Source organism: Acomys russatus, chromosome 5 (genome assembly GCF_903995435.1).
Source record: "Acomys russatus chromosome 5, mAcoRus1.1, whole genome shotgun sequence".
NCBI lineage: Eukaryota > Metazoa > Chordata > Mammalia > Rodentia > Muridae > Acomys > Acomys russatus.
Window position 1 is genome coordinate 15467286 of NC_067141.1, and position 24871 is coordinate 15492156.

Below are 24871 nucleotides of genomic sequence, written 5' to 3' on the forward strand. Positions count from 1 at the left end.
TAGATATCTCTGTAGGCTCAGTCTCATAGATCAGCAAACTTAGCACTCCAAGTTTCCTAACTCCTTACTTAAAAATGATTCTTAGGGAGACGGCTTAGAACTTAACATTTATATATGCCCACATATATATGCACAGGCATGGGTCTTTTATCACTAAGTTCTTTGGTTTGGGAGTGTGGTAGCTAATGTCAGTTCAGCTTTTTGCTCAGCAGTACAGTTGCTGACTGTGTCTGTCACCAGGTTCTGAGTCCCCACATCTGGGCTGTCTGGAGATGAGTAAAATGGCTTCTGTGACCCCATCTAGCACAGATACAGTCTTCGAGCTACTGCTGCTTAAAGACTCACGTAGATGGAGAAAATCACTTGAGCATATTGAAATTGGGGCACAGGGTTCCTAAGTGGTAGGGAAACAAGATGATTGTCTATAAAAGATGAATAGCAAACATTCCCCATTAACATGGCTCTTACTGTTTAATTCTCATTAAAAGTGTTATTCTGGCTTTCAGTTCTATGCAACACACACAAGGTTATTAAATGCACTTTATGGATCATTTGTTTAATGTGACCGAACTAAAAATTAAGAAGCACATTACTCAGTGTTCATAAAAATGAATGCTTTAAATGGACAAATTCATTCTCATTTTTGTGTCTTATTTTAATGTAGAGCTGTAATGGGGTTATAGACGGATATTCTGCCTGGACATTTATAAGCCGATGATGCCTGTTGAATACCTTTTTATAAAGATTAATATTTTTTACTCTGTGCCCATTACCAGAACATTAATCATCCTGGCTTTGGCCCTCACAGCTGCAGATGAGCAGATGTTGAATGATTGAAGTCTGTGATCATTGCAGAACCTAGAGAGGTGAGAGCGTGGAAGGTGATGCTGTCATCCTCATGACAATTTGCATGCAGTGTGGGTCCACAGCAATGCCTTCCCCTTGCCAGGGTTCTGCATTGAGTGGCCTCCCTTGGTCTCTGTAAATGTCCCCCCCCCCAAAAAAAAATAGGGCAGCTGTGGTTCTCACTGTTATATCTCTAGTGGGTGCTCACAGGTACAAAGAAGTCCTGGGCTCTCCTGTGGTGTGAGTAGTCAGACACAGCTCTAGCCTTGAATCAGAGGAGCCTGCATTTATTAAAGTGAAGAACTGCATGAAAACCCCCTCAGCTGCTTTCTCATACACGTAGCCTGTGCTTCCTACGGAAGTACACCACGAGCCTTGGATGTCCTTTTTAATTCTCTATTCCTCGGCAAATGTAAGTGAGCCACATATTTTCCCGAAAATGTCATTGCAGTGTGCATCCTATCTAAAACTCACTAATGCCGTGCTTTGTATTCTTTTATCCACTCTGAGTCTGAGTTCATTGTGTTGTGACTTATAGCACAATTTAAATGCTACATTCTTACTCTATCTGAGACCCTGGATCTTTAGTTTTCAATCTATAATGCAATTTGCTCTTCTTAACAGTTGTTTGCAGTAACTAGATTAAACACCACTTTTAAACATTTGAACTTTGAATTCATTTATTAAAATTAAATCCAGCTCTATGGTTGTAAACATACACATTTAGAAGGCAGTTTGACAAGATGACCATTTACCAAAAGAATAGTAATTCTGCCTTAGGGCCTGTTACCTCCCCAGCCAAGGGCTTTTGACCAGAATTATAGTGCTAGGCATGAAATTTCTTCCTGCTAGCTGTCCTCAAACCAAATCAGAAAGCAGTTAGTTATTCCATAACAGTGTTGCCACTATTGCACCATGTTACCCGGAAGGTTGGTGATATAGTGTCAAGAGCCAAAGTTCTAGTAGTGATAAGGGAGATACTATCCAAGCCCCACTTTTTACTGAGCATCTGTTGAAATTGTTAGCTGCTGGAGCAAGAGAGTCAGTCTTTGAGGGTGTGGTCACTGCCAGGCTTCCTTTGGTCCAGTGATTCCCCCACACCTATTTATATACGGGCAATGCGAACTGGACTTAGTGTCTCAGTCATTGTTCTGTTGTTGCTCTTATAAAGTAAAGCATTTAATTGGGGGTTTGTATACAGTTTCAGAGGCTTGGTCTGTGATTATCATGGCAGGAAGCATGGCAGCAAGTCGGGAGGAGCTGAGAGCTCATATCCTGATCTGCAGGTGGGAGTGGGGGTGGGGGATGGGGGGCCACAGGGGGGTGGAGAAGGAAGGAGAGGAAAGGAGAGCGGGAGAACACTGGAGTGGTATGGCTTTTTAAGACCTCCCTGCTCATCCCTCAGGGCGACACCTACTTCAAGAAGGCCAAACTTCCTAATTCTTCCCAAGAGTTCTACTTTGTGAGGATCGTGCATTCAAAATTAGGAGCCTTTGGTGATCAGTCTCCTCATAAAAAGAAAGATAAGAAGTTATGAAGGAGAGTAGTTGGGAGTGAAATGGGGGGGAGAAGGAAGGGATGAGGGTAGGGTATATTTTATTGCCTACACACACGAGATTCTCAAAGAAGCAAATTAAATGCAATAATAAATTCTATTCTTTGGATGCACCAGTTCAGCTTCAAGTCCAGTGACGGCCATACTGGGTCATGCATCTGTGAGGTGTGCTGGTCCTAGGGCATCTTTTATTAAGGAGGCATTGTATTGCGTCATTTCTGTCACTCATAAGAGCTGCTGTCTGTCATGCTCACTGTCTGCTCAGTATGGGCATAGTATCATTAGTTCTTGGGCCAAACGGGGACTATGTCCAACTGCAGTGTCATCTTGTAGATTTGAAAATGGCATGCCCGGAGCATTAAGGTAATGTGCCCAAGATCTACAGAGGGGCCTGGTGGACTTCATCATTGCTATTACCATCTTTTTAATTTAATTAATTTTTATTCAGATACATTTGCATACTATTCAAAGTGTATAATTCAGGGTTGTTTTTTCCCTTTAGTTTATTCACAGAGTGGAGTAACTCTCTGGCTCTTCCTTCCTTCCAAGTGCTATGAGCAGGAGCGATGCCCTAACCTCCTTTCTTCACCGCTGGCAGGCCCTACTCTACCTTTTGGAGATAGTAGCTCACATAGCCCGGGCTGGTCAAGAATCCAATATGGAGCAGAGAGTGACCTTGACCTTCTAACCTTCCACCCTCCCTCTATAGATGCTGGGATGGCAAGCATGAGCCACCATGCCTTATTTTATTTGGTGCTGGAGATTGACCTCAGGGATAGGAGTTCTACCAATCTGGCTGCGTCCCAGCCCTACTTTTTGTTTTCTATGGTTTTTGTTTTCATTTGTTTCATTTTCTGTGCCCTGATTGAAATATGGCCTCATACATGCTATGCAAGCAATTCTTGTTTTTTATTTTTAATTTATTAAAATTAAGTTTGTTGTACAAGGTGATGAATTTTGCGGTGATATATTTTTGAAGTACGTCATACATTTTGACTAACATTCATCTTGCCGTTGCCTTCCTCATCCCCTTTCCCTTCCTGCTAACTCTCTTCTCCTTCCCAACGTAACTCTAATATTTTAATATCGTCTATGTGTGTATGTATTATGACTTTTATTTCACTACATATTATTTTATTTTTTATTTTTATTATTTTTTTATGATTTCATTACATGTATGCATAAACTGATGAAAAGCCTTTTTCAAAATCTCCTGGCATGAATCAGAGTGCATCAGTCTTTCGTTCAGGCGTTCCAGAGTTTTCCAGAGGATACGTGTCAGAAGTTGATTTAAAACATAAAATCTGCTTTTCCTTTGATATAAGCTTTTTAAAAATTGTGCTGGGAATGGATTCAAGCAATTTTTATTTATTTTTTTATTGGCTTCCCGGCTATGATATTCTGTCTGTGTAAAAGGATATTGTACATGCCCAGATGGAATGCCCATTGTGTGGCAGGAGAGTCTTCGTCCTCGGCTACCAGGTGCTGTAGAGTCCTCCCCTGCAGGTGTGTACCTCCATCCTTGATGTGGCATATATTTTGTGGGCCCTAGCATGATTTAACATTTCAGAATGTTTAACTTCTATAGATTGAAATACAGGCTAGGAAAAGGCCCATTAAACATGGAGTTCTTTTGATGAATGTGGTCTGGCATGTGCTTATAAATTCAATATTTGGATAACTGACATAGGATTATGAATTGGAGTCTAGCCTGGACTATATTGACAGGCCTTGTCTCAAAAAAAAAAAAAAAAAATACAGACGAGTTTTTCCAATACTTATTCTGTGCTTTGGGAGGAGGCAGCAAAGTAGCTACTGTGTGGGTAGATTCATTCAAAGGCCACTGTAAGGCATTAATTTTCCTGGTGTATATTCATTTAAAGAGGCTTGCCTGGCATAATACAAATCATACACACAATAATAAAAATGATAATTTCAACAGCTCCTACTCACTAAGGGCTGGGACAGTACTGGACAGTAGGTCTGGTTTTAGCCGCATGCACTTTAGTTTGCACTCTGCACGTACTTGTAAAGTAAAGCAAGTCTGTACACACAAGCGTGCCCTCTTGTTCAGCTGTTTGCTATCATCCAGACCAGCTTGGAATCCATCCGGTAAAACCGGAGCCCCAGGAAGGTGGAAGTGCTCTTGTTGAGGCCTGTTTGTCCTTCAGCTGTCTACCAAGGATGGGACTGGCCTGACGTGGACAGCAGCGCCTTCCTCACCACTTAGCAGGTGCGAATTGCTGTGGTTCACGGGTAAAATGAATGTGAGTGGAGGTGCATGCTAACTGACAGCCCTCTAAAGGACACACACGTACACACACACACACACACACACACACACACAGGCACACTCTTGCACGCACCCCCCCCACACACAGAGGCACATGCATGAAGTCACACATGCATGCACGCGCGCGTGTGCGCGCGCGCGCGCACACACACACACACACACACACACACACACACACACACACACACCACACAGGTCTTGGTTTATGTGCTCAGTTTATTCCTGTTAAGAAGAACAGGAAACTCCCCTCTCACAGAGTTTGCCTTCCCGTGAGAAGCAGCACAGGTAAGGCAGTCAGTCTTTCTGATGGTCCATGAACTTGGTCCTGGAAGTGTGGAACATGGCTCCTTTGCCTCTGGGCCTGGTCCCCCCAAAAGATGCCTGGGACATTGTGTTTCTTCCTTTGAGGGTGTATAATGGGCTTCTGCTGACACAAGACTGGACAGTGCTGCAAGCCACACTATGTTCTTGGAGGCCTGCCTCAGATCCCTGGTTTGGGCAGTGTGGCCTTTGGCCTTCAGAGATGTCTGGCAGACATGCCTGTCCAGTAGGTCTGTCCATCTGTGTTCAGATATAGAGCTGCCTGCATGCAGAGAGGTTTTGTGGTGATGCTGGGCCTGGGGACCTTTCCTAGTGGTTCCTCAGAGGATGCTTTGTGCCAAATCCTTCCCCAAACATCACCTCCCTCTATTTTCACCGTTACAGTAGTCTCACACCCATTTCTTCAGCACAGCTCCGCACTCATCTGCCAGAAAAGATAGCCAGCGACTCTTTATCGCCTCAGGGAGCCCAGTGTAGGGAGCTGTTCTGATTTTGGATACTCTATGCCTTGTTTTCTCAGCACAATGCAACCCAGGCTAGAGTGAATCTCATTAAGTAGCCCAGGCCGACTTAAACTCACAACTGTCCTCTTGGCTTAGCCACCTGAGTTTTGGGGATTACAGACGTGAGTCTTCGAACTCGTCTTCAAATATCTTTACACACGACAAACTGTCAGTGGAGTTGCTTGTCACCAAGACAGTCAGGAAAACAGACAAGTGATGCTGCTAAGGCCTGGAGGCTGGGCGAGTGGTGGGTGCTCCGTTGAGGGAACCAGACATGGTGGGTAGTGTCTCCTTGCCTGAGCTGAGCATGTAGATTTTCCTCCTTCCCCCTGAGGTAACACTGACGAATGGAACCAGCACTCTCAATTAGCTCTGAGAACAGTGTAGTCAGTCCACTCCTGCTTTCCCAGCACAACGGATAAATGGGGCCATAAGTACTGGACTTAGGCCAGGACATCTGGTTCCAGAGCCTAAGGGGCCAGCTCTGAGTGAACCACTCAGAGACACATCCTTCCTCTAGCCTGTGTTGGCCAGCTCACAAGGCTTTCTACTCATTAGGCCATAGCACAGATGCTTTCAACCTTCCTAATGCTGCAACCCTTTAATGCAGCTCCTTATGTTGTGGTGACCCCCCCCCCAACTATAAAATTATTTTCATTGCTTCTTTGTAACTAATTTTGCAATTGTTATGAATCTTAATGCAAAGCTTTCTAACAGTCTTAGATGACCCCCGTGAAAGGGTCATTTGATCCTTAAAGGTGTCATGACCCACAGGTTGAGAACCAATGCCTTAGCAGCTCTGCTTTTTCCATCTGAGCTACTTTGGGAATTCACATGACTTCCAGAATGGTGGCAGTCACATGGATAGGAACCAGATGGACAGGCATAGCTCAGGGCTTGTTCCATGTTTAGTTGGGCATATAGGGGTCATGTGTTCCCCCAGTGGGAGTTAAAGTGGGCTCAACTGAAGGTATTGAACTGCAGCTCTCTGCAAGGGACTGGCATGAAGGGTGGAGCTTGGGCACAGTTGTCCAATGTGTTCTGATATATTGGTCCGGAGGGTTGCTCTGCATTAGGAGCTAAATATGGCTGAATGCAACAGATGTAGAATAAAGGAGGGTGGATATGGCTTGTGGACCTTGAAGCTCCACAGGAAAGGCATCTGGAATGGGTCATTGCTAATAGCATGTTCCAGAGGTCATTTCATTGCATGTTCATTGCATGGAACATTGCATGTTCCATAGTCTATTTTGGGGTAGTTCTCGCAGCTGTGCCATCTATTGAGTAGCTGTATGCCTTGGCATGTTGGCGTATGTCTCAAGTTCAAAGGGGATGGTCCTATCTGTGAAACACTTTGGTTTTTCCATCCGGGTCATTGGAGTAGATAGGTGAGACTGGGGAATTAGGATGAAGTCTCCCTGACACTAGGAACCCAGACACAAAGATGCCAACTTGCTGGCTCTGACAGCCCCCTTGCTATGTGCTGTACCTCTGCCCCTGGCTTTCTGTGGGATTCCTAGACAGCTCCTAGTGTCATGTCCAGCAGTGCTTAGCGTCTTATGCATTATGTGTGCACAAGGAATGGTAATTAAAATTTGGTGTCAACAAGTGAAGCCACGTGTTCACATTGGGTTATTTAGGTTTTTGCTTTGTTTTGTTTTGTTTTTAAATCTCCATGACCAAATATCTGATAAGCATCAATTTAAGAGATTAAGGGTTTATTTTGGCCCACTATGTGGGTGGGTGGCCATGGTGGCAGGAACATCTCTAGCTGTCACTCCTCCCCACATCACATTTCAATGGAACAGGAAGCAAAGGGCAGGGAATCCTGGCTCAGCTGGCTTTTTAACTGTTTTCATTCGTGTTCACTCCTGGACCCATGAGATAGCACCAGCCATAATCAGAGAGGCCTCCATCCTCAGTTAAGGACCTCTGGAGAATCCCTCCCAGCCAATCTAGCAGTGGGTTGTTGAGGTGCTTCTAGCTCCTGTCAAGTTGACAGTGATGGTTAATCATCATGCACACACGCACCACGCCGTATTTTCTTCTGGAACATGGAATTCCTCATCAGGCACACATGGACCACTCTATACCTCTTCTGGAAGATGGAATTCCTCCTAGATGCGCTCTAGGGAGAAGGTGCGAGTGGAATTTGAGAACGCCCTGGTTGATCTACCTCCTTGTCAGACCAAGGGGCAGAAGGGCTTGTGTTATTTCTGATTCTTCCTGGCCTGTGCCCACTTCCCCAGTCTCTGATTAAACTGTTGTCCTTGGGAAAGTTCAGCGGGTGCTTTTGAGTTCAGAGTGTGTTTCTGAATGCGTAGAGGAGCCCTTCCATTGCTGAATGTGATTTCTTTTTCCTTCCATTAAAAAAAAAAAAAACTTAGGGAACATTAATGCAAAACATGCGTTTATGTATCATTAATGTCATAAATCCTAAAATGTACAGTCCTGAAAACCAGCTACATCTATTTCCTGTTGCCGAGCTCTCTGCGCTCACCTGCTTTGCATCTTAAAGGAGGGAGAAATGGCTGCACTGGTGTCAGAACACTGGGCTGTAAGCAGGCAGGCCATTTTGGAAAGTGGATGCTGTCAGGATTCAGCTGGATTTCCAAACTGGAAGAGACAATTAGGAACTTCATTTCATCACTAATCTGTGCCCATGTTGCTCTTCTACTTATGCTTTGAATATTCTTGTTATGTTCCTAACTAAACTACAAATGAAAACACAAACCTTCTTTGACCTGGACCTCAACTCCCGAGTTTCTGTTTACAGTCTTGTTTCTCTGTCCCTGATTTCTATTTTCTCACTCTCATCTCTTCAGTCTACTCCAGGGAGCTGTCTGCGAAGAAAGGCTGGCTGTACAGCATTGTTGCTTCTTAGAGCTGCGCCCTTTCCCTTAAGGAAGGGACTCCTGTCTGCTTGTTCTAGGAAAAGACTGGAAATCTGCAGCTAAAATAGGTTTTTGTTGTTGTTGTTGTTGGAGGAGGAAGTACTCTTATTAATGTTGTAAAATTGATGGATTGAAAGTGAGACCAGTAGATAACCCATCACATGTGCAACTGCATGCGGCATGCAACGTTGGGAGATGTGCAACTGGAGGGGGAATGTGCATAAAGGTGTCTACGATAAACATGTTTATGAAATGTGTTTACAGAGGCATAGAGAAGAATGCAAGTGCCTATCTATGAATGCTTACCAGAGACAGGAATGGCTTCCTGGTGTTCAAGCCATCTGTCCATGTCCTTGTGGGTGTCTGTGTCCACCCCGCACCTTGTGAATCAGACGCTTGAGAGGGCACACAGCTCTCTTGCAGACCTGAGGGCTTCCCTGCTGTCCCCTCCTGCCTGACAAGCCTGTGTTCTCTGCAGACTGCAGAGAGATCCTGCTCCCTATGATGACAGACCAGCTCAAGCACCACCTGGAGAGGCAGGAGGACCTGGAGGCATGCTGCCAGCTGCTCAGCAACATCCTGGAGGTACTCTACCGGAAGGATGTGGTGAGTCATGGTGATGGGACCAGGGGCAGCCTCAGCTGCTATTGCCTGAGCCTTGGACACATGCTTATAAATAGGCCTGCCTTGTTGAAAAAGCAGTGGCCTTCATCTTCAGCCTTTTTCTTTCTCTGTAGAGTTTTACCTTTGAATTATCTTTATTTATGGGTATGCCATGATTGTTACATTGCAGCAGTCACCCTTCTGAATTGAAATAAGTTTTTGTTTTCTGAGGCCAGAGTTCTCACCCTGGGGGTCAGGTAAAGGCTTGGCAGGTGGTTGCTCCCCACAGTGCTTTCTGAGCTTTGCAACTCTGTCTCATATTTCTAAATCCCGTGTTTATTCCAGTGTCTTCTTCTTTCTCTAGTCTGAATCGGGTTCAGGGAGGTATATGAATATGCCCTCTCCCATCACCAGCATGCCATGTAGGTTTGTTCGCAGTTCGCATGCGTACACTTAGGTGATGTCACTCATTCTCCAGGTGCTGCTGGGATCGGGATAGAAAGAGCTCTCTGTGTGTTACCACTAAGTGGAGACTGAACCCCATGAGCAAGATTGTGGGGTGGGCTCCAGTGTGCCCAGGGTCACCTTACATGCCAGTGCACACACACACACGCAGGCACGCATTCTCTCCTGTTTGTTGTTTGTGCCTTCCTTTCAGCAGTAAGTTGTTCACTCTGAATTAGTCACTTAACTTTTTGCTGTCCCTAAATACCTGACAAGATTCAGCTTAAAGGAGGGGAGGTTAATTGTGGCTGACTATTCAGAGGACCTAGAACATTCTGCTGGTGGGGGGAGTGGGAGGGCTGGGCCAGGTTCTAGGTTTAGCTACAGGAGGCTGCTTGCTTCCATCTGGGAAAATCAGGAAACAGCCAAAACGGGGGGAGGGCGTGTTTGTGTTCATTTGGCTGTCTCCTTGTCCCCCTTTTATTCAGTTCAGGACTCTACCTCATGAGCTGCTGCCACCCATCCTCAGAACGTGTCTAACCTTCTCAGCTCTGGGCAAACAGCCACAACCAAAGCTGTACTTTCCCAATGCCCTAGGTGTTTCTGTACCTAATAGAGTTGATGATGTTGATTGACTAGCCCATTCTCTGCGGCTGGTGCTCAAAGGATGAGGTGCATCCCCTTGACGTATGATGAGACATCTTCATCAAGGGCATGGCCCTCACCCAGGACGTGGATGTCTTCCTCAGGCCCAGCCCCAGTCTTCCCATACTAGGCCAGAGGGGCTGTAGGCAACCTCAAGGAAGAGCCTGTGACTATGCCGAGATGCTCAGGTGCCTGCCTACTCAAGCCATGGTGTGGAAGAGAGTCCACAATCCCATTTCACGTTAAACAAGGGAATAAATTCTCCCTAATGGAAAACCCTATGGCACTGTAAATTTTAGATAATTTGCTGCACTGGTGCTAAAACATCCTGTTCCGAGAGGCAGTTAAGTTATCGGGATGTGACACGCAGAGCAGGGCAGAGCAGTCAGTGTTGTTATCTGCCTGCCTTCCATTTACAGATGGCCAAGAGTCTCTGGAAGACTAATTGGCCGTCTCACCAGGGATCATAAACATTATATTGTTTAAATGGATTTGCTTTTAGTTTTAAGGTTTGCTTAAATTAATTTACTATGATTATGTAACAAATTATCATTAATGGGCTATAATTAATAAAAGGCCTCGAGTTTTCTTCAGGAAGGCATTTGCCTTTGACGAAGACCATTTTTCATCTCGTTAAGGCTTATAATTGATTGACTCTCCACAGAGCAGCTGAGTTTGGTGACGAGCGTTGGGGCTTGTGGGGCCTTGATGGTTTGTGGTCTTGACTTTTATTGGTGTCTCTTCCCTCCAGGGGCCGACGCAGAGGCACGTCCAGGTCATCATGGAGAAACTGCTCAGGACAGTGAACCGGACGGTCATTTCCATGGGCCGGGATTCTGAGCTCATTGTAAGTGCCCAGAGACACACTCTCACGTGTTCCTGAGACGTCCACTTTCCCCAAACGCCTGTCCCATGTCTCCTCTCCTCGCTGCTGCTGGGACATGAACTTACTTTCTTAAAAGGTAGCATCCGACTGAGAAACAGTCTGTTCTTACTTTCCATAATTCTCAAAGCACCTGTCAGAGGGGAAGAGGACACTAGCCGTTGTATCAGAGACAGACACAGCACTGGATTTTTTGTTATTACTACTTTTTCTCAAAGATGCATATTTTTTTTCTAAGCCTTCGCTCTCCTGGTAGTTTCTTTCTTTGTATTTATGTTGGACATATTTTTGATAACATTTTATGAAGTACCTTAAAAAGTAATTGAGGTAACCCACCTTACCACTTCTATTGTCCACTAAATGTGTTCTAGTTGTTTCTCTCACAATGGGTTGTTACGTGTGGAAACGTTTTATTCCAAGAACGTTTTATCAAGTTTCAGTGTTCATTATACGTCCAGGTCATGGTGACTGGCGTGCAGAATTTGTCATCTCCATCCTCCCAAATGGCTACATTTGGTTACTTAGGCGTGACACCCACGTGTGTATCCTAGTTGCCATTTTATTATATCAAGTGCACATCCTTATTTATCTCACATTGCTGGATGGCCTCTGGGAGGTGGGGTGGAGGAAAAAAAGCTTCTTTAACTGAAGAAACAAAAGCTTTTTTAGCCTTTTGGCCCCACAATCAGGAAAGGCACATTAGTCTTTGTTGGTATGTGGCCCCGACCGTTTCTACCCATCCAGGGAGTGAACACACAAGGGGAAGCTGGGATTGCACAGCCGTCTTAGCCTGGGCCCTGTGTCCATGTCTGTAGGCTTCACAACGGATGGTATAATGTGGATGATATAGGGAGCAGTCTAGAAGGTAGACTGAGTGTGTTTCTGTCCAACTGTGCATGTTTCGTCTGACTTCCAGGTGTTCAGATTTCCCTTGAATATATATATATCCTTTAAGTTTGGGATATCACGGGTGTGAACTGGACACTCATAGGTTTCCCTAAAAATTGGCTGCATTTTACAGTGGCTTTTCCATCATGGCTCTCTTCATGTGTTCCGATTGTGACTTTCTCAGGAACTGGAAACATCTCTATGTGTTACCAGTCCATGGAGGGTGAACCTCATAAACAAGACTGAGGGTAGTCTTCAATGTGCCTGGGGGCTCCCATGCAATCCTGCTGTGGTGTACTGGCCACGCGGTCACGTGGAAACTAGGAAAGTGGCTGCAGGTAGAATGGTGGAGTGTGGCTTGGGGCCACAGCAAGCATCATGATGTTCTGCGGTGGCTCTTCTTAGAATAAGTTGGATTGAAAGTTGGAGTTGATATGGTGATGGTCAGGGGCTTTCTGATGCTGCAGAGGTTTCAGCATCTGCATGTGGCCAGCCAGCAGGTGAAGTTGAATACAAAGTGTCTGATAAACTGGCCTTGCCTTTGTCTAAGGTGGAGGGGCGTGGTCCTGTTTGGGAGGGGCCAATTTTATGTGTCTGGGTAGGGAGATGGGGCTCTGTCTGGTTAAGGGAATAATAGCTCTGTTCAGGGAAAGCGACCCTACCTTTAGCTGGGGATGCATTGCCTTTTTCCCCTCTGGCTAGTTGGACACTAACTGAGCTGCATCCCTGTACTTCGGGACTCTGTCTTAGAGCTGTTTTCTCTTGGGGTATAGTCCCTGACTAGCAGCTAAACCCGGGAGAGGAGGGCAAAGAGGAAGCTTATAAAAGTTCACAGTGCACTTTTGGAGGCAGCGATTATGGGGAGTACTCAAAGCCTCATAAGGGAAGTGTGCATTGAGTGGAACTCTCAAGAGTATGGGGTCTAAGCGTCTTTGGAATGTTTCCCTAGCTGAGTCCTAATGACCACAGCAAGTTGTTATTGGCCGTTTGAGCTGGGCACTATCTTGGAAGATTCTTGTTTATGGCTCCTCCTGCCCCACTCCCACTGCCAAAACTTAACTGCAGAACACTGACCCCAGTACATCGTGGTTCCTGGTTCTAGTGCCAGCTTGTCTCAGCCTCTGCTGTGTGACCAAGGTTGAATGCTGATGGCTGTAGACCATTTCAGCAAGTATCAAAGAGTGATGAAGGCGCCTCTCTGCTCTCTGCCATGCACGTAGGCAGCACCCCAGGGAAATAAGCCCTCTTCTGTCCCTCACTTGCTTCTTTTCCCTAAGTCAGACTACAGTCTTCTGCAGGTAAAATCCAGATGCTGAGTTGACGCTGACTTTCATGATGGGTTGGTTAGTGTCCAAGCTTAGAGAAGCCCTTGCATTCCAAGGGCCACTCACTTGGCAATCCCCTGAGATGAAGTCTTCAGTGTGCTTCAGGTGGGTATGACGTAAGGACCTCCATTAGGCCTTCCCATCGGCAGCCACATCAACACGGAGCAGTGGGTCTCAGGGGTCCACGACACTGTCAGGGAGTGAATAAGCTCGGGGGACTGCCACATTCAGGCTCATCTCCCATACCCCTGGACCTAAGCAAAAGTCTCCAAAAGTCAAGGTCGGGTGGTGGGGTGGGGTGTTGGTTGGGGTCTTAAGCCAACTTCTCCCAGTTCTGAGTACCTCAGATATCTATAAAAAAGAATCAGACTTCTTTTGAATTTGTCCTGTGAAACCAAGCTGTCATAGACGAAATAAAAAAAGGAAGTGTGAATGAGCTGTAATTATTTAATAAGCAATGACAGCGCCAAGATATATCAAGAAGGATGTTGGTTGTTTAAGATGCGAATTGTTGAGAGGTGTCTGTCAGTCATCTGCCTTCCCCAGTCCCCTCTCTGTTGTCTGCAGAGTAGTGGGACTGCAGAATTTCCCCCGTGTGTGTCACCTTGGAGTTACCTTCTGCACCAGCTGGGGACGCATGCATCAACTTAATGCTGTTGCTCCGTGAATTGAGATTAGGGTGGGCTCTTCACAAAAGCATCCCCAACAAGGCGGACAAAGCCTCTCCCGTGGGTCCTCTAGGGTGGAAGCGGAGTAGAGGATGGTTTACAGAGCTGCTGTGGGTGAGCTATACCATTCCATTGTGCCCCGGAGATCCCCGTCTTCCTGGGCTACTCACTTTGCATAACTGTAGTGGAAATTGTATAACTACGAACCAGCTGGAAAGTTATAACTGATTGCTCAAAATGGATTTTTTTAAAAATAGAAGTTTTTTTTTTTTTTTAAACTTCTGATTAGATGTGATTTATTAGAAGTCTTATTCCCTCACACTGTCAAAGTTACTACTGCTATTGGGCCTGCCTTTTTCCACTGGGTGAATATTTATTAGGCATTCAGTCTCTGCCTGGCTATATACTGAGTTAGGAGTGGGCGGCCTCACACAGAAGTGGACAAGCTCCCACAGACCGTGTACAGCGTCTTTCATCCACATCTGCAGTGTGTTTATATAAGCTCTGCTTCGCACTCTGTCATGTGGCCTTTGTTTAAGCAGACTGCATTTGAAGTGACCATGGAAACGTTTTTCATACATGGGAGAATGTTTCTTGATCCTAAATGTCATCATTAAGCTAAGCCAGTAAATGAACTAATAAAATATAAACAAAGCCCCTCCACTTGGCGGGTGTAGAATGGAGAGCATGTAAATGCTGAAAACAGGCTAGGCCACAACCTTCCCACTGAGTTAAAAAAGGGATTTTTAATCTCTGCTCCACTTAGAAGTTCTTTAAGAAGAACCCTCGAGTGTTGAGAAAGCAGGTATGAAGCATGGACCTGCCTTTGACCTTACACGTCCACATGGGAACAGGTGGCAGGGGTATAAAGTCTCCACCAGAGACTCTTGAGCGGACTACTCAGTTTTCCATTGTATCTGACTTTACATATTATTTGTCTCTCCCTCTTGGAAGCCTGTCTAGACTCCCAGAATTCCATCATTCCTTCCTGGGATGTGTGATACTATGCAGGGGCATACAGTTGTATCCAGGGAGCCAGATCATCCATTTGGTGTGACCTGGAGCTACACACATGTATCTCCCATGGGATAAGCCGTCCGTGGCCAGGGAACAATAATTAACACATGGGGGATATTTCTTCTCTTGTCGCAGGCAGCTGGCTGCTTCTCTCCAATGATAGGGATTACGTTCTGGTAACGAGCCCTTTAAATCTGTAATGAAGTAAGGACAATGACAAAAGAGTTTTCTTTGGCCTGGGTACACATCAGAAGACTTGAAATTACCAGCTCACTTAGACAGTGATGTGAACCTCCCTTAAGGAAAGAGTCGCCTGGGAAGTTCACAGGGGTGGGCTTGGTGGTGCAGAAGATCTTTCTGGATTGTCCACTGACTGTGAGGTTGGGAGCCTCGCCTCGCCGGACTCAGCAATGGACACGGATTGGTGCTTGCTGTAGGGCATCAATGGGTGCAGTGTGTTTGAGACATGGAGCCACAGCCTTGGTGGGGCATTCACTAGCATCTCAGGTCATTTATAAGGTTCGGGGACGCATCTGCGCGAAAGGAAGGTATTAATTTTAATACACCCGTGAAAGAGTATCTTTTCACTAAGTCTCAAAACAATTTTGTCACCAGCCAATTACGTCCCTCTGCATGAGCTTTGGTGTTGAGATTTGTATTTTCTTGGAGTTAATGTATGTGCTCTGAGAACGTGTTTTTAGAAATCCTTACTGGTAAAAAACAAACAAACAAACAAACAAATGGAAACAAACAAACAAACAAAAAAACCCCTTTATTTCTTGAAATGGTGTGTTATAAATGTTTCAAGTGGAAGGAGCTTGACTTTTGAATACAAGCGTCACACCAGCTGGCTAACTGTATTGGTGGCCTTCAGAAATTCAGCCTGGTATATGCATATGTGTGAGCAATGACCTTATAAGTTCATTTATATTTGGTGTTGGCAGGGTGATCTTTCTTGCTCTTTATAGTCCTGTGTCCCAGGTTTTGTTTTGTTTTGTTTTTCCCCACCAAGGTTGGTCACTAACAGTAGCCTTACAGCAGAGGAAATAAAAGTCCTTTCGTCACCTGGGTAAAATTCTTGGATGCTCATATCAGACTTTGGAGGTACCCCATATTAATTACTAAAGTGTGTATAAGCTAATGAGTCGCTTTGCCATGACCTGTGCCCTACCATAACACATGCTACGTGTTATGGCTTGATTAGTTTGTTAATTCCCCAAACTGGATGATACTTTTGATCTTTGTGTTCTATAGCTATTTTCTTCCAATAAAATGAATTGGCTTCCCCCTTATCTGAGGCCAAATGGTATGAAAGATCATATTTTTAAAGAGATAAAAGATGCGGGTGAGGCAAGCTGTTGACATGGTCTTGAGCTAACGTCACCATCACAAAACTACTTCCATGGGTGGTAACTGAGTCAGATGAAAAGAGTCCTATAAAAGCAACCCACCAGTGTGTGGGGCAGTTAGCCAGTGGCCACACTGCTCACAGATGACATGGGAGAAGTTCATGGCCCTTGGGTGTTTCTCATTCTTCCTCACTTCTTGAAAGGCAACAAGCCAAACTTTCCCCTGCTGGCATCTCTTCTCTTTCAGTGAATGGTGCTGTGTGTGTGATGTGATGCACCTGTTGCTGTCCACAAGGGAAACGATGTTGTCAGGCTCGTGCCTCATTCTGTCTGACTGAGGGGGGGGGGGGCTTCGTTCAGCTGATGCTGGGACAACTGTTGTGAAATCCTGGCACCTTGTCTGCCACCCTCAGCTATGCAGCAGCTGCCAGCAACCTCGTGGCTGACACAGGCGCTCAACAGCATGGTTTTTCTGTACATTGGGTCCCTCCCATCCAAACTCTGATGGTCTTGTGGAATGAGTCTTCTTGTGTTTATACAAGCGGATCTCTTAGGTGGTGCCAGTAGGTGGCTAAGAACTGATTCTAGAATTTGCCTAAACATTCCTCCCATCGATATGAGCTTCTGTTTTGAGGCTCCTTCTTCTGACTGTCCACAGCACTTGCCTTCATCTCCTTCATTCCACAAGGCAAATGTGAGGACAGCAATGTCTCATATTTATATCCGCAGTGACCTGCATTTATAGATGGGACATCTCCCACAGTGGGTGCAGGCCACTTCTAAACACTGGGTGGTCTTGGGATAGAGTTAGCTTCTAAGGCTGTATGTACATCCAGGCTAGAGTGATTGTTTCTTCTTAAGAGAAAAAAGGAAGAAAAGAGCTAGACACTCCTCTTGGGCCCTCTTTGATGCTCTAGACTCTACGGAGTCTAGAGAAGCCGTGTACTTTAGGCCATGGAAAATGGCAACACTGGGTGAGTCTGGTAATCTTGGAGGCTCCTTAAAAATTAGACCTAGGCAGAAGGATGAAGAGTGTGACCCCCGTACATAGCCTAGGAAAGAGGCCTTCAGAGCAAGACCTAAAAACAAAACAAAAACCACAATAAAATAAAATAAAAATTAGACCTAAGTTAGGCACATGATGCTATGTGCATGTATGTACCCTGGTGGCTAAGTCCATGCCAGAGTGCTCAGTAAACGTGTCAGAGTGGACTCTCTGGGTTGGGGTTGGGGGGATAGGGAATACCCAGTGTATATGACTGTCTTATTTCCCAGATCCCATCAGAGTGCCTTTTAGGCCAAATATCTATCCATTGTTATTTTCATAGATTTTTTTTTCCCTAAGACATAGAGGCAGTGAAAGAAGTTTGGTAGCCACACAAAACATTACCTTTGATTTTTTTTATTTAAAAATTAATAAAGATTTAATGACAAGTATAATAATTTACTCTCTATACGTAATGCCATGAGTACATCTACATAAGGAGGGGACACTGAATGTTTTTACTTGGTTTTGTGTAAAAGGTTTGACATCTATCTTTCCAGGAGAAGGGTCATCCTTTCTCATTGGAAAATTGTGATTCAGCTATGAAATGAGCTTAAAAATACATGTTGGTTCCTGTTTGGGGGAGATGCTTTTTCTTTTGAGGAGGAACTAGTTTGTCTTCAGAGAGTCATTTCTGACTCTTAGATGTCTCGTCTTTTGATTTGGGAGCCTAGGCTGGTTTGAAACACATGTACTCACATTTAGACAGACTGCAGCGCTGGACAGAAAGCTGCTGACCCCTTCCTTCCACCTGCTGAGAACATGGGAATCTTCAAACACATGGGACGAAAACTGGTTGCCAACATTTTTATAACATCAGTTAAAAACAGTATAAAAACATGAAACACATGTTTGAAGTTTAGTATGCATAAAACAATTGCACTTCCTTCTGGTGCAGCAGGATCAACTTGGTCAGGGGTCTTCTCCAACAGTCCTGCTCATCTACGGATGTGAATTCCTATAGAGTACTTCCATCGAGGCGTGTGTGTGTGTGTGTGTGTGTGTGTGTGTGTGTGTGTGTGTGTGTATGCGCACATGCCCAATCTTCATTTTCTATTAAGCATACCTCTGTAGTGTAGATTGAGTATCCCCAAAGAATAGTCACACAAAATATTCTTTTAGCCTTTTTTTTTTCTTTTACAGACCAGCTCAGATAGCTGACTCTAGATCCTTATATAGCCCAGATGTTTAGAACTCAATGAAGCCGCTGAGTCCAGAGGAAAAGCCTTAGCTCCTCCCCACCAAAAGAAGGCCACACCCTCTCCCATGGCTGAGCCAGCTGCTGTGGGTTTGCCATCTGATCCACGGAGACTGCCACCAGCATGCGGTTCCAGCTGAAAGTGCTGGACAGACACTGAAGACTAGGTTCTTCTGGCATGTTCACAAACTATGCAAAATCTTAAGTTATACAAAAAAAGAAAAATAAATAGAAGGCAAAAGATCCTTACTTCCTACATGAGAAACAGAACACTCAGAGAAGTCATTAACACACAGGAGGATTTTGGTTTCTATAAAAAAGATACTTGTTAAAGTGCAAAGAAATGAGTGGAAAAATAACGGAGTGGAGGTTTACTTTTTCATGTGTAATCAAGAGAGAATACTTGAGTGTGACTGCGGATTTTTTTTTTAAATGCCTAAAAACATTTGACATTTGACAGTTTTCCCCTCACTGTTAATACAACTCACAGGTGGTTAAATGTAGGTGATGGTAGGTTTGGCCATCGGTAGCAGCAGCTAAGGGAAACACACTGTTTCTCTCTGAGATGGTCAGATCTCGCACAGTAGTGATGAAACATAAAGAACTGTATAAAACACCTGGCTGCGTTAAGGGATGGGGACTGAACCACAAAAACCAAAACCAAACAAACAAAATAACAAACAAACAAACAAATCTGCTTTCGGCCAAAGCCCAGGTACCCGTGACTTAGAGGTAACTATATTACCAGTTTGTGTATCTTTGTCTGTTTTCAAAATCTTGCCCGACCCAACATTCGGTCTTTGGGTACCCAAAGATTAAAAAAAAAAACAAGATCTAGGAAAGCTTAGTGTCCAGTAGCTCTGACCCTGTCAGCTTCAATGATTGAAGGCATATTATGACTCAGGGTGGGGATGGGGGTGGGGTGGTTCCTGGCTGCTGGCCACTTGGAACATGAGCAGTAAACATGTCGTCCACCTGGAGATGAAGAGGGTGCTAAATCTGTGGTGTCAATGTGACACTGAGATGTGGTCACTTGGCTTAGCGCTACAGCACACGAAGGCAGATAATACATAGAGTCACATTTTCGAGATTATTCATGGTCCCCGACCACTTGGAAAAAAATTGTGCTTTCTCCGGAATTTAATGTGCTGGAAACTGCACTCGCCCCCTGCTTATTTGCAAAATGAAAGATAAGATGAAGTCCTTTGCCAACACAAGGCTTGCTTTCTCTTCTCATTAAAAAAACAAAAAACCAAAACAAAACAAAAAACCCAACAACAACAACTCATAAATGGCCAAAAATAAGGAAAAGTTCCACTGTCTACTGAGGGACAGCCTGCCGTTTGGAACGACGATAACTCAATACCTATTCATAGATAGGGGGCTGCCACGGATTAGAGTTTTTCCTTATCTTTGACTACATAAGTTTTATTTCAGACTCTACACCCCACACCAGTGATCCGCGAAGGACAGCTGGCAAGGGGTGATGGTCAGTCTCTTGCTCCTGATAATCTGTTGGTGCAAAGGCCTTTTTGGTACTCGGGGCGAGAAGCAGGGGGCAGGCGTTGGTGCCGCAGCTCCCTTGATCCTATCCGTTTTGGGAAAGGACGGACTTAAATTCCAGTGGATTTGAAAGACAGTCTGGGTCCTCTCAAGCCCCCGAGTCTTAAAGAAACCAGAGTTTCCACCTTCCGTGCTTTTTGGACTCAGTTTTAGATTTTTGCTTGGGCGTGGAGGAGTAAGTCTCCTGAGTGTAAGGCGAAGGAGTGACCTGAGTTTCCTCGACAGGGTGCAGTTTTCTCAGCACAGGTTGGAGTTTGTCTTCCTGTTGCTTAAAATCCAGCTCCACACTAGAAAGACAGAACACAGGGTTTAGTGTGTGACCCCAGCAATCCGGTGACCCCCTATCATTGTTATGTTCACTTATACTCTATTTATATAATAACTGCACTGTTTCATAATAAAGTTGTCCATATCATCTTTTTTTACTATTGAGCCCTGTGATCTATTCCAAATTCACTCACTCACTTGCTTTCATGGGCAAACCTTTAAAGTTCTATCGTCTACGTTTGTTGCAAAATATAGCATGGGGCTAGGGAGATGGCTCAGTGAGGAAAGGGCTTGCCATTCAAGCCTGAGTTCCATCCCAACTCCCACTTAAGAACCCATGTTATAGTGTATGTCTACAAGGCCAGGGCTGGGCAGGGGGTGGGGTCAGGGACAGAGTTCAGACAGATCCCCTGAGCTCATTGGCCAGCCAGCCTAGCAATCAATGATCTCCAGGTTCCAAGAGAAACCTGCCTGGAAAAATAAGATGGAGATTAACCAGAGGCTACTCTTAAACCCTATTCTCCCTCTCCTGGCAGCTGCCATTGGCTTTTAGCTCACCAACTGGGGGAGGGACTTTGTAGCCACCTCCCTTCTCTAGGCTGGGATTTTGTGTGCCTTAAGTTGACAAGGATTGTACATGCTGTCTCGGTGTCCGTGAATTCACATGCGCTGTGGCCCTATTGAGAGCAAAGGAGACTGATTTCCTCCTCTTACCCTGTCTTAGGCCCCTTCTTCCTCAGTGAGCCCCTGAGCCTTGAGAGGAAGGCCGTACATCCAAGAATAAATGGGCAGCACAAATTGGTCTTAATGGATAGGAAAAAATGTAAAAATAAAAGGACACAAACTTGAATTGGGGAACCAGAACTAGGAGGAATTAAGGTAGGGGGTGAATATGATGAAATATATATTTCTTAAAATTCTTAAATTATTAATAAATTGAAATGTAAAATAAAATGGAGAAAAATAGAGGAAGATGTGTGACCTCAACCTCTGGCCTCCACATGCGTACACATCTGCACATAGCCACAAGAGCATGTACAAGAATTTAAATCAAAATCTATCATGTGTCTGTTATACAGAAAATGCCAAAGTCTGATTAATCCCACTATTTATCCTGAATTGCCCACATGCACACCATGGAATTGGCCAGCCAGCAGACAGTGAAAGAGGCAGAAATCATCACACACACACACACACACACACACACACACACACACACACACACACACACACACCACATGCACTTGCACTGCATGAAGCTGTCTTCCTATGCAACCACCACTGGTCAGAGAAGCCTACCTACTGAAACCACCATGAATTGGATGACTTTGGTTTGCCTTCTTACAAACTTGTACTTGGCCTCAAACATTCTTATGGATGAGAGCTGGGAGAGGACCCTGGGGAGACCGCTTGTGTTTATCGCTTCCACACTGCTGAAAGGGTTTGGTTGTAATCAAACATAGCTTCCCAGAAAGCAGCATAGATAGTGTTTGGTCAAAACAATACAAGATTGTAATTACACTGTGGGAGTAGGAGTGTGCAAGGATGTTTGTGTTAGGGAGATAAGATTGAAGATGTGTTTCAAAATCCACACTGCTACTCAGGAAGATTCTGATAGGAATGCTGTCAGGGAAGTTGAGCTGTTACTTGTGTCTTTGGTAAGGAGTGACATTCTGCTAGAAAACACTCCTAATAGATCCCCTGGCCCACTTGGTTTTCTGTGATGATGTGGCACTAGGGAGATTTTTTCCCATCACCTGCATTTTGGATTATGTGGTTTGGACTAGGGCTCTGGAGTCTTCTAGCCTGTCCTCTCACCTTGTTTAGATGCCAGACTAGATGCCAGTAGATTTCAATGAATGTTCATAACATTCTATAGCCAGAGGGACCGTGAAACATCTATAGACATGAAGACCTATCCATTTAGAGAACCATTAATCCCAGCCAAATTCTGATATTAGAAACACAAAACAGCAAAAGTAAGTCTTATTGCAGAGTATTAGAAATAAACTCAAGCTCCATCAAAGTATCAGTTTATCATTTCTAAATGACATACACCGTATCTCTTATCGTCAACGTTCTGTAGTATTACTGAGGGTTTGTTTCTTTATTTTTTTAGTTTCAAGAAAAGTTAATGGCTGTTCTTTTTCTTTCACAAGAAGCCTTATTCTCCACTTATTTTAAGGAAGTAAGTGTGTGTGTGTGTGTGAGAGAGAGAGAGAGAGAGAGAGAGAGAGAGAGAGAGAGAGAGAGAGAGAGAGAGAGAGAGAGAGAGAGAGAGAGAGAGAGACAGCATGTGCAGAAGTTAGAGGACAACTCTCAGGAATCTGTTCAAATCTTCTTTGAGACAGATTCTAGTTCCAGGAAGTGGAATTGAAGCTCATAAGCTCAACTGTCTCTTGTCTAGAATGTGTAGAAGTGGAGGGGAAGGAGAGACAGCTGTGCAAAGTGCAAACCTTAGGTACTTCTGAGCCTTTGACATTCCAGCCTGTCTGGGCTGTAGAATCTGAGACAGTAGGAGATCCTGTCTTAGTGCAGGAGCCTGGGGAGCAGGCATGAGCTAATTCCCTCAGCATCTGTGAGCTTCTCTTCACTCCAGGTCTAGGAGGGATAATTTCTGTCTCACCAAATTCTAGAAAGACCACATTCTCAAACGTACAAGTCTAAGAAAGACCTCTTCGCCTTTAGTGAATCGGCCCACTATTACTTTTTCCTTACTATTTTGTGTTGACTGCAGATTTTATAGTTGAGTCTGCTGCTGATAAAGAAAAGTATTGGTAATTTCTCAGCCTGGACGTTTAGCCAACAAGAGCCTTTCAGAAATCTGTGCAAAGTGGCGTTTAGTTAAGCTAATAGTGAAGCTTGTCCGCCATGTCAAGGCCATGTCAAGGCCATGTCAGCTCTCTCAGGTTGCTTTCCAGTTGTTAGAACAGAGCATGTGTCCAGTACTGCCTAGACAAGCATCCAATCCTGGGCACCTGTAATTATTGAATTCCCATTAAGCAGCTACACTAGGAATCCTGTCATTAACCAATTTATCACACCGCGGAACCATGTAATCACAGAGTAATCTAATCTGAGTTCTTGTTAACGAAATGACTTGACTTTTATCTGTTGAGCAGAGTCCTGTTTGTGCTCATCCACTATGCCGCAGCCTGGAGCAGGCTTGCTGGGAGAGGGCCATGCAGCCTGGGACTACCTTCTGGGAAATGTCACAGTGACCATGAGCCCTGCCCCTCCTCAGTGCTGCCTCTGTGCTGTCCTTGTTGTAGTGTACCTGTCTGAGGATGAATATATGTGCATCGGCCAGCCTCACACTTGCTAGGTGGACGCTGGCTGTTGAGTAGCAATAGGAGGGTTTTTGTTTGTTTGTTTTTGTTTTTTTTGTTTTTTGTTTTTTACCCACTGCTGTCTGCTAGCAGTTTCTTGTTGGCAAAGTGCTGCACGCTGGGTCATTTGGGGTCTGAAGTGGATGGCTCACTGAGCAGGGCCGGATTATAAGGTTAAGAATCTGTTTATCTCTGGATGACTTAGAGCAAAGGTTTCTGTGGTCTTAATGTCCAAGTGCCCTCTGCTAGGATACTGTAGAGCTGCATAGCTCTTCTGTCTCTGGTCTCTGAGGACAGCCAGTTGGCCACACAGAGTTCAGGGAAGCCTGCCTGGCAATTGGGCAATAGCCTGTGTTTTGGCCTTTATCTTGCCTGTGGGATGACGAACCTTCATCCGCTTGTCTGTGTAATTTGATAGCCATGTCACCATCTCTTCTCCTTACCTCCTTTCTTGTAGCCTTTCCTTTACCTACCTGGGGTGCCTTCTCTGACTTCATAGCATGGAGTGCCAGCCCTCGTCCCCACCCCAGTGACACACAATCTCTGCAACCTGACCACAGATCCTTGCTCTCCATCTTTGAGTTCCTTCTTTGCACTGCAGTAAATATGAAGGATTCTGCGTTTGCTTTGATGCTAGGAACCGGTCAGAGTTTTCTGGATAAGTGGGCATTGGCATCAGAGAAAAGGCTGCACCTTGTACTGACTGGGAGAGATTCATCCCAGGCCCAAATGTATAGCTATTGTCCAGGGCATACATTATTGAGCCCCTCCAAAGCTTTCCTTTCCTTGTCTGCACCTCCATTCTCTTTCTGGAAATCTAAAACAATGCCTCCCATTAGGAATTCCCAGTGGGCAGGAGCTCTGTCTGCAAATGTTGCAAAGCCTTTGCCAACACTCTTGTAGGCCCTGGTGGCTCATGATTAAAGATGCAAAGATATTTCACTTCTTTGCTTAATCATTTTCTCTTAAAGAAGTTTAGTTGTGAGGATTTATTTTTTTAAAAAATCACTGTTCTAGATATTTCTTATATATGTGTGCATGCATTGGTGCATGCACACATGCTCTGATACATGTGTGTATGTCTATGTGGAGGCATGTGCCATCTGGCTTGTATTTTGTTGTTTGTTTGATTTTGGAATTTGCCTAGTAAGGCTAGGCTGGCTTGCCCACGAGCTACAAGAATCTGCCTGTTTCCCCAGTGCTGGGATTTTAAGTATTTGCAGGATGCCTGTGTT

The 24871-nt window shown here is 44.8% G+C and overlaps 2 protein-coding genes across 4 annotated transcripts in view; one reads left to right on the forward strand and one right to left on the reverse strand.

Moving 5' to 3' along the window:
• Positions 1-24871, forward strand: part of Dock1 (dedicator of cytokinesis 1) — a 508411-nt gene that overhangs the window by 202878 nt on the left and 280662 nt on the right. Inside the window, exons 26-27 of the mRNA XM_051145486.1 lie at positions 8891-9018; positions 10856-10951. Of these exons, the coding sequence (XP_051001443.1) occupies positions 8891-9018; positions 10856-10951 (224 nt within the window). The remainder of the gene's footprint in view (positions 1-8890; positions 9019-10855; positions 10952-24871) is intronic.
• Positions 19961-24871, reverse strand: part of Insyn2a (inhibitory synaptic factor 2A) — a 56573-nt gene continuing 51662 nt past the window's right edge. For all 3 annotated transcript variants that reach the window (XM_051145484.1, XM_051145485.1, XM_051145483.1), the window contains one exon: positions 19961-20327. In XM_051145484.1, the coding sequence (XP_051001441.1) occupies positions 20144-20327 (184 nt within the window). In that variant the 3' untranslated portion in view covers positions 19961-20143. The remainder of the gene's footprint in view (positions 20328-24871) is intronic.